The sequence below is a fragment of the Caretta caretta genome, chromosome 3 (assembly GCF_965140235.1).
Source record: "Caretta caretta isolate rCarCar2 chromosome 3, rCarCar1.hap1, whole genome shotgun sequence".
NCBI lineage: Eukaryota > Metazoa > Chordata > Testudines > Cheloniidae > Caretta > Caretta caretta.
In genome coordinates, this window is record NC_134208.1 from 167,809,119 (window position 1) to 167,828,672 (window position 19,554).

Sequence of the window (19,554 nt, forward strand, 5' to 3'; positions counted from 1 at the left end):
GGCGGGTTCCGCTTCCGGCGGTTTGGAAAGCGGGAAATGGCGGCAAGCCCAGCCCGGCCGGGAGTGATGGAGGCGGCGGCGAAGGGGCCGGAGCCGCCGCCGCCGCCTTCCCCGGCCCTCCGGGAAATGCGCGTCCGCTGCTGCTCGAAGCGCTGGGTGGGCGAGGTGCTGGGGCTCTGCGCCCCCTACGTGCGGGCGCTGGCGGACGGGCAGCCCGGCGAGCTCGGGGCCGAGAGCCGGGAGCGGGCGCTGCGGGACGCGCTGTGGGTAAGAGCCACCGCCGCGGGGGTGAACGGGAGCCGCATGCTGCTCCCGCTCGCCTGGGGGAGGCTGGGCCCCGTCCCCGTGGCGGAGAGACTAGAGCACCGCCCCGCCCCCTAGGGCAAAGCGCCGAGGCGGGCAGATGCCCCTGGTGAGGCCGAGGCACCCCAAAATATTAGCCTTTTTTTGCAACTGCATGACATTGTTGACTCTCGTTCAGTTAGTGATCTGTTATGACCCCCAGGTCCTTTATAGCAGAGCCACCACCTATTCCAAATTTATAGTTGTGCATTTGATTTTTTCTTTCTTTCTAAGTGTAGTACTTCGTACTTGTCTTTACTATTTCATCTTGTTGATTTTGGACCAAATCTTAAATTTGTGAACTCCATTTTGAATTCTAATCTAAGAACGGTGATAATATTAGACACTGCTGCCCTGCTTTAAATCCCTTGATCTCAGCTGCTTCTAAAGACTGGAGGGGGAAATGTCTCTGTGTTTCAGCCTTTGTCTTGTACATTTTAGTGTGTTTTGTGTATAGTCAGTGTCATTGTTATTCCTGTGCAGTCAATTAGGCCCTGATCCAGCCATCCAACCAGTTGTGTGCACACAGAGCACCATTGACTTCTTTGGGGCTCCAAACTTGCTCAGGAATCTGCCTGTGTGGCTCACATTTCAGGATTGGGGATTGGTCTTGTTTCCCCTATTGCTTGTATGGGTCTTTCATGCAGGGACAGGAAAAGAACAAATACAATCACATTCTCCTTTTTTGTAAGTCCATAAAAACTTGTCAGAAGAACTCAAGGAAACATCTAGTACCTGAAACTAATTTAACTCACTTTTTTTTTTTAAACTCTAGTCCACATTGTTGGTATCCCCTTAAATAGGTTAATGAAACAGGAAAACCATCCTTTTTTTATTTTTGTGGTTTTCATGTTCTGAGAAGTGTCATAGACCAGGGGTTCTCAGCTGTTTTCTTTCTGAGATTCCCCCCCCCCCCCAACATGCTATTAAAAACTCCAGGGCCCAGGGGGAGCAAGGGTGGACGCAGGGCTCTGGGCCGGGGTGGGACCCTTGGGCATAGATGTTGTTTGACTTCTATTTTGAGGAGGCAAGGGCCGGCAGGGCTTCGGCCAGCTCCGCACAGCAAGGTCCAGGGAGGGAGCGCCACCTCCACCCCCGGACTCTCCTCAGCAGGCCACTCACCTGTCTGGAGCTGTGTGTTGGTGTCTGCTCCCTGAGGGCTCTGCCGGCCCCGGAGCCAGCTCCCTGCCTGGGCAGCTCTGACCAGCTGCATGAGCAGTCAAAGGGGGCTGGGAGCTGAGGAGCAGCCGCAACCCTGGGCACCAGCAGCAGATGGGGGAATGCCATGGCTGCCCACTCCATGGCACCACCAGCCAGAGGAGCAGCTGCCCCGCACTGCCTGGCTCTGGCTTCCCACCCAGGATCTGGCCAGAGAGTGGTGGTGAGTTGCCGTGGGGACTGCCCCACTATGGGTAAGGAACTACAGTTTTGGGGAGAGGGGAGCAACACCCTTTTGCCCCCTCAACTCTGCCCATGGGCTCAGGGCTTCAGCCCTGCTGCTCCCAACCTCAGCGGGGGAGAGGGTGGAGCTCGGAGTTTCAGCCCACCCACCCCCCCGCCGCTCCCGGCTTTGGGAGGGAGCTCGGAGTTTCAGCCCACCCCCCCGCCACTCCCGGCTTTGGGAGAGAGCTCGGAGTTTCAGCCCCCCGCCGCTCCCAGCTTCAACCCTGGGGGGGGGGTGCCCCTGGCTTCAGTGGGGCGGGCCCCTCTGCCCTTCTGAAAGGGCTCATGGACCACCAGGAGGTCACAGACCCTGGTTGAGAACCACTGTCATAGACCATAAAGAAGTGGCCAGTACCCAACCTCCACAAGAGAAGTAATCTTCTTTAGAGGTGAGAATTTGTAAACTATAGACAAAGGTAGCTGCATGGCTTCCCTCCTTATCCTCACTAACTCCTCCTGGTGCCAAGTCCGGGAGAGGAGGCCAGCGCTTCTCCTTACTCTGCAGCAGTTTCTATTTCTGCCAGACAGGGGGATGGGCTACAGCATGCTCTCATAATTCTACTTTCTTTCAGTTTTTTCTTGCCAGTCCCGTCTTCCTGGATGTGTAGAACAAATGATGCTCCTAAATAAAGAGACCACATTCATGTGTTTTAAACTTGAGTCGAGGTACCACATGGGTCATAGAAGGAAAAGGGGGAAAAAAAAAACCTCAAGGGAACGTGGACGGAATCCTTGCCTGAATGAAAATGCTGAACAAGTTCTTTAAATTCAGTTGTTAGCTGTGTTATATTACATTGTTAGGTTCGTAAGCATAATATTTCAAACATTTTGATTGTTCTGAATTTCTTACAGAACTTTGAAACAGCAGTTCAGGAGAATATTACCATTAATGGACACCAATGGCAGGAAACTTCAGATGATGCTGAGCTTCAGAATGGTGTGTGTTTGGTTTTTAATAATGTCTTAGTCTAAGCACTTAGCATATTAATCAAGCAATTGTTCCTCCTGTTGTTGCTAATATATGTGATGCTGTGGGAAAAGATCAGACTGAACCCAAGCTTATGTGTGTTCAGATTAATGAGTTACACACACCTTTTCAATAAAACCTTTCCCCTAAAACAACCTCCCTATATAAAAAGAGGAAAAATAATCCATGAACATGTAAATTCCTGTATCCCTGTGACCTGGAAACAAATGGGGTGGGGGAGAGAACTCAGTTTGTTCTGAACATTTCAGTTTTGTTTAATACTCAGTTATCAAGATGATGGGTGATTTATAAATAATAGGTAAATCGCATTTCAAAGTAAAGAAGTTTAAGTTTATATAACCAATGTCCAGGGTAATTATCCTGCAAAAGGGTTCATAACAAAAGGACTAATGCAATATTTACAAAATAAGTTTTAGTTTGAAAAAATAATCCTCATTTTACATGATCGCTTGTTTTACAGTCCCATTCACTTAGTCTTGTTTCTTCTTATTTTTACTATCTAAATTGAATAGGACAAATGGAAGGGATGTTATTTTTTAAGCTTTAATGCAAAATAAATCAGATTTAACAAAAAAATGAAACTAATGTTCTTCCTAGTAAACTCTCAACCTTTTTTTACTTTGCAATTTTTTTAAATCATGGCACCCCAGCCTATGATGTAACTCCCTCACATTGATCGTAAGAGAAATACAGTAACAGTTAACATATAATAGAGCAGGGGTTCTGAAACTGGGGGTCGGGACCCCTCAGGGGGTCACGAGGTTATTACATGGGGGGTCGCAAGCTGTCAGCCTCCACCCCAAACCCCACTTTGCCTCCAGCATTTATAATGGTGATAAATATACAAAAAAATATTTTTAATTTATAAGGGGGTCGCACTTAGAGGCTTGCTGTGTGAAAGGGGTCACTAGTATCAAAGTTTGAGAGTTTCCAATGGATGCAAAGTAATGAAAGTCCCACCCCTGCAAAACCACCAGCCAAAGATTAATGACAAGCTAAATTCCTTGTGCATCCTAAGGGAGCAAAATTGATGTTAGGTAATACTACTGTAATTTCCTATACTATCTTGATGGTTGTTTGGTGGTATCTCAAGCCAGTTTTTGTGAGAAAAGTCTGTTTACATCACAGGGATTGGCATCCTTGATTATATCCAGAGACACAAAAGTGGGTGAAATGAATAGATGAATGGGAAAAATGTTTATTTTGCAGTGTAACGGTGCTGCACTCACCTCTTGCGAGCACCCCCTGGCTGAGTGCATATGCCTATGCTCTCTCGGTTTGTGGTGGGTCTTTGCTGACTCAGCCCTCCGGCCAAGTCATACATATTGTGTCTGTGAGATAAAAGCAACTTGAACCCATTTTGGGGTACAAGTCCAACAGGGGCTTCTCTCAGTGCCCTCTGATGTCTCTGTTTGTCCCTGCTCCGGAATAGAGCAGTGGCTCAGGGCTCCTTCCCTGGAGGCAGTGTCTTCACCCTCTTGGGGCTTCCTGGCTACAGGTCTCCAGCTGGGCCACTATAGTTCAGTCCCTCCTTCGGGGTGTCTCACTGTCCACGCCGCTTCCCCCAGTGGCTGTTGGGAGGGTTGGGGGAGGACCTGGCCTGTCCACTACTCCAGGTCCCAGCCCAGGGATCATGTAGATAGCTATCAGCCTTAGATAAAGGGACACAGCAATGTCTACACTACCGCAGTAAGTCAGCCTATGCTACGCAACTCCAGCTACATGAATAACGTAGCTGGAGTCGATGTACCTTAAGTCAAGTTACCATGGGGGGTCGGCAGGAGAAACTCTCCCGTCGACTTACCTTACTCTTCTCGTCACGGGTAGAGTACAGGGGTCAACTGGAGGGCGATCTGCTGTCAATTTGGCAGGTCTTCACTAGACCTGCTAAATTGACCACCGGTGGATCAATCTCAGAGCGTCGATCCTGGCTGTAGTGTAGTCCTGCCCTACCTAAGTCATGTTGCTGCTCTAATTCCTTGAGCCACTTCACCACAGCCCTGTGCTGTCTTCACCCTTACGTCAGGACCTTGTCCTGATGGAGTCCCCGCAATCAACTCAGGACTCCTTCTCACTCTGCCTGGCTTCTGGCAGCACGACCTCATCCGAGGTCCTATAGCTCTGTCAGCCACCCACACACCATGCACATTCCTACAACTCCAGCAAGGAACTGAACTTGTTCTGGCTCTGCAGGTCTTCTTATACTGACCTGTTGGGCCCTGAGTGTCTGCTTCCCACACAGCCACTCTAGGCAGCGTGGAGGACCCCTCTGCTGCCCTTTTCTGGGGTGGGGTGTGGCAGGATCACAAGGCCTCCAGCAGGGGGCCTCAGGGCCTAGTCCACCCAGTCACATGCAGTTACTGCTTTTAATATCTTTTAATTTGTAATAATGGGGATTCTTAGCATCCTCTAGTGTTCACAGAAAACAGTCAGTATGGTTCAGTTGCATATACCTGTTAGTGAGTGTCAGGTATTCTTCCTCACATGCAACTTAATGGTTGAGTGAAATTGGAAACACAGGTATGGACTTGAATGTGGAGGAAGAGTTCCCTGAGCTGCTACTTGGTCAGCAGGCTCTAAAAACGCTGCAACTGATGACCTAGGCTGAGGAGACAGCAAGCTATGTTCTGGAATCACTTCCTCTTGGCTGAAAGTTTGGATTTGAGGAAATGGATTCTGTTTTAGAGAGTCTTGACTTAAACCATTGTAAAAATAGTGTTTTTCAAGTTTGCATCATCTTGGAAACTTTCTTTATGGAAGGATATTTTTGTTTCTATTTTAATGTGGATCAGTTTTTATTGGAATACATTTTTCTTTATGGAAGACTTTTTTCCCCTGTTTTTAAAAAAAATCAAACAAAAAAGGTTTGAATTTAAAAAAAAAAAAATCTGAAAATTCTTACAAGTAGGTAGAGAAGATTCACCCTAACCCACTTTGGATCATTTTGAATTAATGTCAGTGCTAGTTTCTTATTGGAATATCAGTGGAAACATGCCAGAAATGCTCAAGTCAGCATTTAAGTTTGCAGTTAATACAGTTGTAGGAGAAATATTTATTTTAACATGTAAACTATTGATTTTCATTACAGTAGTGCAAAATCTGTTACAAAAATTCTTATTTTATAAGTCTTGTGAATTTTGTGCGTGTGTGTATAAATAACCCACTTATTTTGATGGGAAACAAGGTTGGAGCACAACATTGGTTGTTTGCTCTCAACAAATCAAAACTTCAGGGTCGGATTTAGAGCTATTCCACTTTGTATAAATAAGTACATATTTATTGGACCAGAGACAAACTGATTTATGTAGCCAAAGTAGAACAGTTCCAACAGGAAAGATTGAAAGAGGAATTCCCTCCTCTACCCCAAATAGTCGTCAGCCTGGTAGTCAGAGCACTCGCCTGAGAGGGAGGTGTCTGTTATTTTGTGAAAATGTTTGGAAGGACTTGGTTTTGTCCCAGTGCAGAACAGGAAATGTTTTGAAATCTCATAAATTTTCATGGGATGGGAAAACAGTTTCCCACCCTCTATTGTTTTGCTTATTGACATTTCTTCCACATCCACTGATGCTGCACAGATTGATCAGTAGAGGGTGCTGAATATCCATCTTTCCCTAATACACTAACATCTAAAATGTGCTCAGCCTTTGGATCACATGCATTCTAGGATACAGGAATGTAACTGTTACAAAACAGAAGGAAATGGGGTTAGGGTAACTCTAGTTTTCATAGTCTGTAATGATAGAGGATATGACTTTAAATAACATAGGCAGCTGGTTAAAGTTTGTCTGAAGCCTCAGACAAATCTAATAGTATTTAGCTTTAAAAATTGTCAATTGCAATATTTGAGAAGCTAAGAACTTATTTTGGACACTAATACTGCAAACACTACTCACATAATACTTCTCTCCGTACTTTACAGCCAAAGGAAAAATGCCTTGCATATTTTGTCTGATACTTTTAAGAATTTGCTCTTAGAAAAAAAATTTTGTATTACAGAAAGATCAACTCGTAAGTGTGTGGTGTCTGTATAAGTACAGAGATAAAATATAATTTTTCTATATTTCATTGCATAGCTCAGTGTCAAGATTACCACCCTTCATCTCCTCAGAAAATTTAATTATTTTTTTTAAATGTAGTGAAGAATAGCCGCTATTACTGCTGGAAGAAGAGCATTGTCTTAAAAATAGCCAGCCTTTGTTCTGAGTCACAGTATAGTTACAGCACACCTTGTAATAATTCTCAAGGAGTACAAAATTTGTCTGAAGTCTAGCATGTGTCTTCAGGCTGAATACATGTCTGAAAGGGCTGCCACAAATATCAAAGTAATGGGGTTTAATAGATCTGACAAAATACTTGTCAAGCTTGAGGTCCTGATTCAATGCCCATCGAAGTCCATGGGAGTTTTTCCATTGAGTTTAATGGGCTTTGGATCAGTAATCACTTCTAATAGCTAGTTGCTCCAATGTATACTATCTTTGCTGAAGGGAGCTGTTTCTTTCATGAGAACTAGCCTCTTAGAACTTGTCTACTCACAGAAGTTGAATTGCGTTAACTATACTAGTATAGTTATAGCAGAACAATCCCCCTAGTGTGGATGCAATTATAGTGGTATAAAGGAGCTTATACTGGTATATCTTACTCGCAAAAGGGAATAACTAAGGGCTGCCTTGCTATAATTACTTCGGAATAAAATCCCACCCCTGACCGAAATAGTTATACCGGTATAAAACTACAAGATGTGTAGCCCATCTCTTAGCAACAACCAATGCTCTCATAAATCTGAAGCTTCTCAAGGATTCAAGGCATCCAGGAAATTAGTATCGTGTAAGATCTTGTCTATACGCAGTTATAATATTAAGCTGACTTTCAGTGTTAGAGTTCTAGAAAGCAGTTACTTTTGGGCAGTCCCACGTCATGTTTGCCTGTGAATCAGTCTCTATTTATATTATATTCAGTGTGGAATCTGAGCATTTAGCACATGTACCTTTAGCAGCTTTACACGGCCAGCATGGCTTCGCTGTATTGTATACATTTATGAGGGGATGGGGCATCCCTCATATAGGCTCACTTTACGTGATTTAGACTAATGGATGCTAACTTCTCCAAAAAACATGAAACACAAACCTGACCCCACCCTCTGTAGCTAACTAAATTTACTTAGATTGTAAGCAGTTCAGGATAGAGATCATCTTTTCATTTTACATTTGTACAGTGCCTAGCGCAGTGGGGCCTGATCCCTGATTGGGCTCTCTAAGCATTGTTCCAGTACAAATAACACTTGTTGAGCCAGCTACCCTGAAACGGGATAACAGTAAGGAGACTAAATGCCATGAGAAATTTCAATGCCTGCTGTTAGGGGGAAGGACTGAGCAACATTTTGCTTTATTTTTCTTTAGTTTCCTGTAATAATTTTAGTATTTTTTTAAAGACACTTAAAATAACTGTGTACTGTGTCACCTTGTTTTTCTTGTGAATTTAGGTTCTGACATCAAAATCCTCGAAGATCAGTTTGATGAACTTATAGTAGAGACAGCTACGAAGCGTAAGCAGTGTCCCAGAAAGATATTAGTACATGTAATCAAAACCATGAAAGCAGAGCAAGAAATGTTGGTAAGTATCTTTATTTTGCACTTTGTAAAGATGAAGTCTTAGTAATAAGACTTTATCGCACTCTACTATTAAATCTTTGCTGAGATGCAGCAAGACTGTTAAGTTTTTTTGGGGTTTTTTTGCAATAGTTAATGTTTTCAGGTTACAAAGTTAATGTTAATTATGATTTACGGTAGTCCTCAAGTAATTTCCCCAAAGAGACCTCTCCTCTTACTTTTGTAACTGGTGGTCCTTTCAGATTTTGCAGTAATACTAATTAAATTATTCTGTTCTACCTAAATTTTTCAGCAAAAATTACGAAGTTGTTAAAATGTGGCATCACTATACATCACTTTCAACCACTTTTGAGCAATAGTTTTTTCTATTTTCCTCATCTTTGGCTGTAAGGCATCCTCATGGGCAGCACAACTCCCGCTACCGCCACTGTCTCAAGATATGTGTCTCGAGGCAGTGGCTTCATATAATAGCCCATAGCAATGGAGATTCAGGGCTTCCTTACACTTTTCTCCAAAAACACTCCTCCTGAAGAACAGCTAAACCTGCTCTGCAATCTTCAATCTCCTACATCTGCCAAAGGGAGGCTGCCTCCTTTAAGGCTCTTCAAGTCAATCCATTAAAAATGCTTGAGCAGTGCAAGTTTTATACTTCCCTCAGTTGGGACTGTTGCCTTCTGTATTTCCAGACTTGCTAACAAAGTGTGTGAGCCACAAGAATTTTGTTCCAATAGTGACTAATGACACAAAGAAGTGACTCTCTTATCCTGATCTGCTCACAATTTTGAGAGGTGACTTGTAGTGGGGAAAATATTGTATGGGTCAGACTTGAATATAAATGTTATTCACCTTTCCCTTGTATTATAAAAACGAAAAACATTTTCTAACTGTTGAAGATGTTAGTATTGAAATAAGTTTGTTTCCTCCCTCATAGCCTCATCACTCAACCTGAAGTAAAATCCTAATGCTGAATCTACTGTTACATTCATTTCTGCTACTGTTTGATGTCAGATCACAAGATTCATGGCAGGGTCAAAAAGCAGGAGAACCTGAGTTTTGAGGGAGAATGTTCTTATTCATACACAAATACCTGCAAAGATAGAACAGTGGAAACTGACACTGATTGGCCATATTAATAGCTTTCTGTATAAATGTTCCCTTTGTTCCAAGTTTATCCAGGCTCCATGAAGGGTTACCTAAGAGTTGCTCTGCAGTTCTGTTTCCTAAATCATGTAGAAGATGGCAATGCTTCTCCCAAAATACCTAGATTTCAGCTAAAAATCTTGCTTTCCTCTGCACTAACAACTGAGTTTAGAGTTTGGCAAAATAAAGCTTAATATGGTGACTGTGTACATTTAAATAAGAAATGGACTGACAAAGCTAATTAGATCACTGTTTCTAGCAGTTCTCTGTATTGGATGTCGAGCACTAATCCCACTAACCATTTTTATTACAGTAGTAACTTGTTGTGCTAGGTACTGTGAAAGACATAGATTAAGACACTACTTAAACCAAGGAAATATTTCAGAGTGAAAAATATTTTGAATTTATTTTTGTGTATGCAGAAGCTCTACCAGCCTGTTGTAAAGCAACAAGAGATAAAACCTGAGCCTTCTCAAGGTAAGTGTTTGTCATGACAATGCAAATGTATAGAGATAACACTGCCTAGCACAGGGGTTCTCAAACTGGGGGTCGGGACCCCTCAAGGGGTCATGAGGTATTATATGGGGGTTTGCAAGCTGTCAACCTCCACCCCAAACCCTGCTTGCCTCCAGCATTTATAGTGGTGTTAAATGTATTAAAAAGTGTGTTTAATTTATTAGGGGGGGGTCGCACTGAGAGTCTTGCTGTGTGAAAGGGGTCACCAGTAAAAAAGTTGGAGACCCACTGACCTAGCAGAATCACCAAATGCAATTTTTTAAATAAACACCAATAAAATTGCTCTCTTTCAAGTGTGACTTTCAGACAAAGTTCATTCTGTTGGCATAGTTATACAAGTGCCTAACAAGAACTTGGTTATTTGAATACACTTCTATTCTGGATGTAACTGTGCAGACAAAGAAGCTTGTGGTAGCTGAGCATACTACTACATTGCTTTATTAGCACACATCTAGTTCTCTTGTCCTGAACCTTCATGCTATTACGGGCAGGACTTTAGGGCAAAAATCAGCCACTAAGAAATGATGGGGGTTTGGCAAATATTTTCTGTGGGTCAGATTATCCAATAACTGTGGCAGAGTTCCTTGCATCTTCCTCTGTCCACTGTTGTAGACAAGATACCAAACTCAATGAATCACTGGCTTCATCCATATACGGCAATTGCTGTGTTCCTATTCATGTCTTGTGAGACTACCACTTGGTTCTCAACATCAGTCAGTAGGCAAGCAATTGCTAAGAACTGGCTGACCTGGTAAAGAAGCATAAAGTACACATTTTTGGACATGCTTTTATTATTCAGTACTGAGTGGCATAGAGTGGATTTTCTTCTTAAAAATTATAACACTCAAGTCACCTTTTAAAAGTATAACATCAGTGGGACACATATGATATATAAATTGTAACTGTTAAAGCAGAAATTAATTATTTAATCAGTGTCCTAAGTTTACTAGGTACAGTACTTTTGTAAACAGGACACTGTCCCTGCCCTAAGGAACTTACAGTTAAGAACAAATAAAACATTAAGGGCCATGAGTAGGATGAGTCTTTCAAGGCTTGTCTTTACAAGCTGGATTATCTTCACTACCCTATTTTAAAAGGGTATTGGTTTATTTCTAGCATTTTGAATGCAGTAAATCAAACTCTGTGGTTACAAGGTCTTCAGTGTGCTTTGGCGGCACAATGTCATTCACACAATATAAAAATATTTAAACAAATTGAAACATTAACTAGAACTGAGGTAAAGTTTTGATAGAAGCTTTCAATTCTCAAATTGCTGATCTGACTTTACTTTAGGCAATGTTTCCTTTTTGTAACTGAGAGGAGATTGCTCTCAGAAATGCCAGCTTTTGTAGCTAAGGTGTCAGCAGAAGCTGTAAAGAACTTCACTTCATAGTTGAGGGTTTTTTAGTGGTGGGGTTAGTGTCCACATCTTCAGGTTTAAGCATGGATTAACTTTTTGAACAATAGGCAGTTTTTATTTTGTTGCCCTTTTTAAACAAAGCAACAGCAAGTTATTAACAAAAAGCATGTAGTTTGTGCTGAATCTTAGTATTTGCATAGTCGCTGGGAAGTTAATGCATCCCAGTTTACTAAGCGCAGTGGCCAGAAACCAAAAATGTTTAGATTACTCAATACCTTTCATATCCTTTTTTCATTTCCCTGTGTTTTGGAAAGCCTAGAACAATGAGGAATATAATACTCTCCTTGTAAACCTAACCTTTAACCAATAGTGACATGTTAAATGTACTCAATGTGCCATTGTTCCTGATTACCTAGAGGGGTCTCAAGTAACTGCTTTTGTCTTCTCCCTCACAATTTGGGGGAGTCCTTACTTTGTTCAGCCTTCCATCACTCTGTATCCTGTCATCAAAACCTCCTATCGCAGATATACCAGCCTTTTGGATGAGTGTCCATTCATAGTCCACTGCTCTTTCTTTAGTTAGAGGGGTTGCTGTGCAAATACTTTCCCTCCCAAGGTCTGAATAATCCTGCCTTTTGAACATCCTTTGCCATTCCTGAATTATGCAGCCTGACACCTGGATAGGGAATCAGATTAGGTCTCCACTAGTAATACTCTTCCCAGGACAGAGTGCTCATTTTCCTGCTATAGCAGACAAGAGTCCAGAATTGCTTTTGGTAGACTGTTGAGGAGCTTGATAGGTCTATTATTCTAGCTTGCAAATTATTCCAAATTTTTTATTTTCCTACTTGTCAGAGTGATCACAAGAACTAATTTTGCATAGAGACTTTCATCCTGTTTTTGCCACAGTACGGTAAAATGAAAACGTTTCCTGCATTCTTCATCTACTGTGTAACTTCATTTCTTCCAAACTTCTCTCATCTTTCCAAATTTATCTAATAGAACACCTTCCCATTTTGTTTATAGTGAGTTCTTAATTTTTCTGGAGTAACACTTATCACTCCAGTTTTGCTGAGTGGAAAAGGATAACTGTAACTCTGAATTCTGAGGGCAGCAATTCCAGTTGTATAGCAACAACAAAACCTTTCCTCAAACCTGCTACTTTTGTCTAACTTTCCATTACTGATCTCTTCACATTTGTTGTCTTCTGCCCTACCTTATTGTCTAATATAATGCAATCTTTTAAGCTTCATAAACATGTCACAACAAATAAAACCTAGAAACTGTCTTCCTTCCTTCACAACCTTGTGTTGTCATTGTTTCCTGTGTTTGTCTAATTTAGGTTGCAGACCTCTGGGGCAGGGGCCTTGTATCTTGCTTTTCCTGTCTGCTCCTTGGTGAGGCCTTCAGGCAACATAAATGAGTAGGAGTAATAATGGCAACATATAAAACTTAGCACAGAGGGTTATAATTTTAGAGGTGGAAGTTGGTAAATGACCATCCACATCCAGGTTTTTAGAGAGTAAGACCTATGCTATAGGTGAGTTTAAAGACATTTATGCAAGGCCATACTATATTTTCAGTTAGTAGCTCTAACTTTATACAAGTTGCTTACAAGTATTGTGGTGCATGTATGGTAAACAGCAGCCTATCTATACTGGTGGATAAGAAACAATAGAGAGTGCCTCTGGACTTCCTTTGTGGTTTCATGGAGCACATTTACTTACACATGTTTATCAAGAAATCCTAAGATACATACCATTACTTAGCCTTCTCTGGTCTCTCAAAAAATGTTTAAGAGGCTTCAGTCAAGGAGACTTTGAGAACATGGGGTGTGTTGGTTATTTCTCATAAGGTAGCATAAAAGGTGAACAGATAAAAGTAATAAGTGTGAAAGTAAATAGCAAAATATTTCTCATTTTGTAGGCTCATATTCGAAGACCCTAGAACCATAGCCCTTAAAAATCTTTAGTTCAGTTCAAAATTAGTTCAGTTACAACATCTGCAAATGTATATAACTAACAGCTCCTGGGTTTGATGTCAGTGAGGGAAGATTACTTGTAAACATTTCTTGTATATTTTTCCTAAGTGAATAACGCTGTGACTGGCTTGTGGCAACCCTCTGAATGTGGAAACAATATTCTTCTCTAAACACTAAATGAGAAAAATGGGTTGTACAATATGACATGAAGCAGTACTGGCTTTAAGTGACGGGAAATCTGAGGGCTGCTTATTTTTTTTTCCTGCTACTGGATAACCTATCAAACTATTATTAATGGGATCACTAAATTTACAAAGCAGTTTATTCTTTCAGTTCCCTGTTATATAAAATACTGAATCACAAAATGCCTTAGAAAGCAACAAAGCAGATGTTTAATAATTTTTAGAAGTATTTTTACAGTTCCCCTTGGAGATATTCTCCTGCTCCTTTTTTTTTTTTTTTTTTTTTTTTGGTCACTTCATGATTCTGGGGGAATATAAAATTTTTGATGTTTGTGTTTCTTTGCAGCTTCTCACATGGCAAATCTTAGGCAGGTAACAGGGGTCACATCCAAGCAGATTAGTGAAGCAATGAAGGTAAGATTTCTGTGTGCCTGTTGGGAAGAAATCTTTCATTTAGATTTTTGTCATTTAACATTTTCCATCAATGCTGTAAAACGGCCTGATGAAGCAGAAATTCTAACTAGCCAATATATCCTTTTTGTACAAAAATTTGCCATCTCTATTTGCAAAATTACTGACTCTACATCTTTATCAGTCGTAAGTGCAGTAGAACCCTTGCTTTGGACTAGGTTTCCTTTAAGACTCTCTCAGTGAAAAACCTGTAGAAGTATTCTTGTAATTTGGAATATCCACAGTGTTGGAAACATTTAAAGATTTCTGTGACTGCAGTGTTTGGAACATTTAAACCATCATTTTAGAATAGTGGTATTGCCTCTATCTACTAAATAGCATTTTATCACTTTGGTAAGAAATTTGAAATGAGCGATAGTATTTCCACCTTATTTATTCTTGATAAACTGTTCATATGTTCTTCTCTTTAGTCTTTAAACTTGCACTGAAATTTCCTTACATGAGCTGCTAATGCAGACTCTTGCTATTATTGCTGTATGAATTAGTGTTGGTAACTCACAACTATAATTCCAAAAGATTGTGTTAGGTGGGGATTTTATGGATGTCAAATTCTAGTTAACATGTTTTTTCTACCCATAATTAATAATGTTAGTTTAATTATGTAACTTGGGATTGGAGATGCTTTGTTGTTTTTTTCTTTGTAGTCCCTACCAGCATTGATAGAAAGAGCAGAGGGATTTTCCCAAGCGTTAACTTTGCAGCCCATCTTAGAACTATGCAAGCTTCGCCAAGAAGTCTTTGCTGGCTGTGAGGCTAAGGAAGAAAATAAAATCCAAAGCTTTATAACACAAGTGGAAGTCACACCAGCAGAGGCTGCTGCCAGTAAAAATTCTAATCTTATCCTGAAAAGAAAGAGAACAGCAGATTCGCCACAGTTGAAATACTACCCACTGAGACGAAGAATTACGTTGAATACGTGAAAGTTTTTCTTACACTTACTTTCAAGCTTGAAAATCTACTCTCCCCATTTCCACAATATAGTTTAACTCTGTTCTTTTCTGACAGTGAATTACAGGTTTTTCAACAAGAGAATTCTTAGTGGCTGTGTAGCATTTAATGTTTTTCTATATTTTCTCTCTTTACTGTTACATCCTAGTCATGTGAAAATGTGTACATTAGCAGTGATGTTCATCAGAGTGCACTCATATTCCTACAAATTTTTCTCTGTCCTTCAAAATAGTAAACTCTATAGATTAGCCTATAATTCTTTCTATATTCTTTTATTGTAGGGATAAACTCTGGTCTTGATCCTTCAGTTGCTTGCACAAGTGCATAACTTTATGCATGTGAGTAGACCTGTTGTGTTCAATTGGATTATTCATGCATAAAGCATGTGTATAAAAGGATTGGAGGATGAACCTATTGTATTGCTCCTTAAATATAGCTAGCTAGATAGCTGTTGATTTCTTTAATTGTTGAGGAAAAGTAATTTTAAAACACGTCCGTCTCTGTATAGCAGAAATAGTTTTCATTTATGAAATTCGTGTGCAATTGCAAAACTGGTCCTTTTTTTAGTACAATTATTTTTATTCTAAATTTGGGTGGGTTTGGCTTATTTTTTTATAATCCATGTTATACTAATATGGAATTTTAGTAAAAATTGTATGCATTTATGTGGTATAGTTTTTGAACAAAAACCAGGCCTTTTCGGTCTTGTAATCTATAACATATCGGTATTTTCATGTCCTCCTAACTACAAGTGTTTAAGTGCAACTACTTTGGGATCCCTAGAGGACACTTCTTCATGTTAGAGGATCTCCAAGCAGAGTGTGTGTGTGTGTATCTGTAAGTACAGTATTTTTGACTAGACTTTTAAATCAAAGTAGAGTAAAATTAAATTAATATCAAGCTGAACTGTCCCACATCTGAGTTTCTTCATATTATAACAATAACTAGAAGATCGCAGAGTATTAAATTGAGCAACTTGCCTTAATAATTTATATTTCAGATGTTTCAGAAGTCAAAGCTATTAATATAACTTTTTCCTGGCTTACGCTTGCAATATAACCTTATCTCTATTCCATGCAAAGTGCTTTCTCATACTGAATTACTTTAATTACTCTTTATTGGAGAATTTCACTGATCAAGTAGACTCAGTAAGAGGGAAAGGATAGGCCCCACATAACCCTTCAGAGACTGAAAATCTTTAAGAAAAAATGTGTGGCAAATTTTAGTTTAAAATATTGTAACTAATGCATATAAACTTAGTACAGAGTGAGAATTTGTATGTTGAACATTTGTACATAAATATTGTTTTTATGACTTGTATATTTATAAATAAACATTTGTGGTATTATACAAATCAAATAAAACTGTAGTTAAAAAATACTATATGAAATCTCAATTTAGTTTATTTACCAGTTCAACAGTAATTATCTAATCTGGGAATATGTAGTGACTCTAGTGGGCTAATGTATTAGTACCTTTGGAAACTAGGTTCAGATTTTGTCTTGGGTACTAGTAGGTGACCAGATAGCAAGTCTGAAAAATTGGGACCAGGGCACAGGGTGTAAAATAGGATCCTAAGACAAAGCCCCTAACATCAGGACAGTCCTGATAACACGCTAGGTACTGGTCCCATTCTGGTTCTTATTTATCCTCTCCAAACCACGCATAACTCAGTATGGACAGAAGTATCTACTTGAGAGGCCCAGGACTGGGATTGCAAGAGTGTTGGGATTATTTTAGCATGTAGAATATAGATAGGAAAGAAGAATACAATCCACCTGCATTATGCAGGCTTGTGTGCTTTTTTTTTTTTTATTATTGGTGGGGATGAGAAGACTCCAACCGACCCATTCCTTCACCCAATCATTGATCCACACGTATTCTTTTCAGTTCCTTCTGCCCCTTTTCCCTCAACCCCTCAGATAAAAATCTTCCTTTTCTACTTGTAAGACCGATATGTGAGCACTATTTATTTTAGGATTTTGTACTGGCATATATCCCTAGTATCTATGCATCTCCTAAGTTAATAGAATGGCATAAGAAAGTCTCTAGTTGGTTTCAGGAAGCCTTTGGCTCTTCTTCCTTAACAGTTGTAGGTAAGCACCAACAGTGTGTTTGATTTGTACAAATCAACAGACTTGACCCCTGACCCAAGGAACAAGAATTCTAAAAGTAAAAAATCAGGTAAACCCCTTAATAGAACCTGAGCGAGGCATCTTGGAGCTACTTTTATAAACGGATCTGAAGATGGCATCATATTGACAATGTTTGAAGGTTCCATGAAAAGTGGGATTTCAAGAGGGATATGAATGAAGTGAGTATGGATGCTTGGTGTTCTGCAGCAGGGAGAACATTCCAAGCACAGGATGTGGTGTGGAAGAAGACCCAAACCTGAGTGGTAGGGGAAAAAGAGGTTAAAGGGAAACTTGGTAAGAAACAAAAATATCACTTTAAGTCTTGTGGATAGGCTCCGTGTCTGAACAGGGATGCTCTATGAAGTTCAGGATATCTGATGACAACCATGGGCCAGACTTACAGGCAGAGGACATGACAGAGGCAGAATGTTCCGAAAGGCTTCTCTTTGGAGTGGATGTTGTGGTAAGATGAACTACATGGTAAATATGTTGCCGTTTATAAATATGGAAAGCTTCTTAATGCGAACCAAAAAGTGACCCATCATATTCTTTTGCAGTGCTTCATTTTTCTGTCTAAGATACTTTTTCCCTTCAGTGAACTTTCCATACTTCCAACTTTCCAGTGTTGCAAGGCAAGTGTCTGAAGCGTGCATTTACTGAAATGTCACAACAGTCAAACTTTTATTTTTAACTTAGGGTAAAGTGGTATTGCATCAGGAGACGTCTGGCAGTTCTTAATATAGCCTCTGAATTCTGCAAGAGATACCTACTCCATAAAGGAAAGACTGTTCTTGATAGTTATAAGTTCCAACCACATTTCCATTATAAACTGGATTTTTGACCCATTACATTTTTCATTTTAGATGTAATATACCTTACATCTCTCAAGCAGCAGTAGATGTGGGGAGGGGCTGCAGATCCACTCCCCATTGGAGGAGAAATCAGTGATGCAGAGTCTGGGTTTATTTTTGTGGTAACTCGTTTTATTTACGCTTTACATACTGGTTCTTGAACAGAGGTGATCACAAAGAGCATGTAAGTAAATTCCCTTTTCAGAAGTCTCTACCCAGTTCCTAAGAAGCAACACTTCCACAAGAATTTACTCTAGTTGGAGAGGTTAAGAAAGAGAGCAAACTCTTGCTGGTTGCCACAGCTCCCCCAAAGAAAGTTAACAATACAACATTTCTGCAAGGACTACGTACTGCTTGCACACTAACCGCTGGTCTGCATGGTGAGGTAGAGTGTGGCGAGGTAGTGTGTGGCAAGCCAGAGCGTGAACCTACAGCATATTGCTGATTCATTGTGTGGGTCCTGCTAGAGCACAGTAAAAGTTCTTTTTTAAATAGATGCAGCTTAGGTGTGCGCACCGAAGCTGGAGAAATTTGTGTAGCGGTACTGATAGAGGGATGGTGCTTATGACTTGCGGCCGTATCCCCTCCCCAGGCTATATGAGGCAGTACTGTCCTGACCCCCTCTCAGTTCCTTCTTACCACTCCTAGTTGGAGATGGAGCTCTGTGTAGTAGAAAAATTGTGAGGTTAAGAACTATTGTTTAGTGTATTTCCTAGTTGTATGTAGTTAGTAGGGAATCTGTTAAGTCCAGTACTGATGAGAGTGATGCTGGCACTGGCTTTTTTCACACCAGCAGACAGCCTTTGCCTTTCCATCCCAGCCTCTCCCTTGGTCCAGGACTTTGCCAAGGCTACATAGTTTATAGCGTCATTGGTTTATGGGCTGCTGAACTTTTGGGTCTGTCGGCACCACACCCCAATGTTCACCTTCCGCAGTCTGTGCAAGCAGAGCTGGTGCTGGGCTTGGTGCAAGGGACTGCCTCAGCACCATTGCATTAGGCATCACTGATGTTTCTGTGGTGGCTCTCACCACACTCCACTTCAGCATTGTCACGTACTTTGCTGCTGCTGCTGACTTTGGGGTCAGCAATGGGAACAACGGAGGGAACAACGGGGAACAACAGAGGTGTACTCAGTGCTGACAGTACCATTTCCACTGTCAGCTCCAATGGACTCCTTTTTGGGGGACAGATGAGTCAGACCAGTTACTTGCCCCTTCAGGACTGGCTCCACCATTATCCGCAGAAACTCAAAGCTCCTTGGCATCGAGGCTGGGCTCTTCCTCCTCCCATTCTCCACTGCCTGGCCCTTATCAGGGGCTGTTTATGGAGCACCATGGGTACCAGAATTGGCGCTCGTCTCACTGTTGGGACGGGGGGGCCCTGGCCCAGCACCTACTGGCCACGAATGTCTTATCCTTATGCTTAGTGACCTCCAAGACTGTGCTGGGCTTTTAGGCAGAGTTCCTGCAGAACACCCCTAAGTTGTTGGATATCCTGCAGCCGTCTGCTCCTGGGAAAGTGGCCCTCCCTATAAATGATGTGCTCCTAGAGCCTGCAAAGGTTCTTTGCAGCATGCCGGCTTCAGTACCA

General features: G+C 41.1%; 1 protein-coding gene across 1 annotated transcript; it reads left to right on the plus strand.

Moving 5' to 3' along the window:
- The first annotated feature begins 5 nt into the window (after positions 1 to 5).
- Positions 6 to 16,357, plus strand: NSL1 (NSL1 component of MIS12 kinetochore complex). Its single transcript, XM_048843132.2, has 6 exons — positions 6 to 267; positions 2,638 to 2,722; positions 8,253 to 8,383; positions 9,942 to 9,996; positions 13,905 to 13,972; positions 14,674 to 16,357. The coding sequence occupies exons 1-6, from the start codon at positions 37 to 39 to the stop codon at positions 14,947 to 14,949; spliced, it is 846 nt and encodes a 281-aa protein (XP_048699089.2). The 5' UTR covers positions 6 to 36; the 3' UTR covers positions 14,950 to 16,357.
- The last annotated feature ends 3,197 nt before the right edge of the window (positions 16,358 to 19,554 follow it).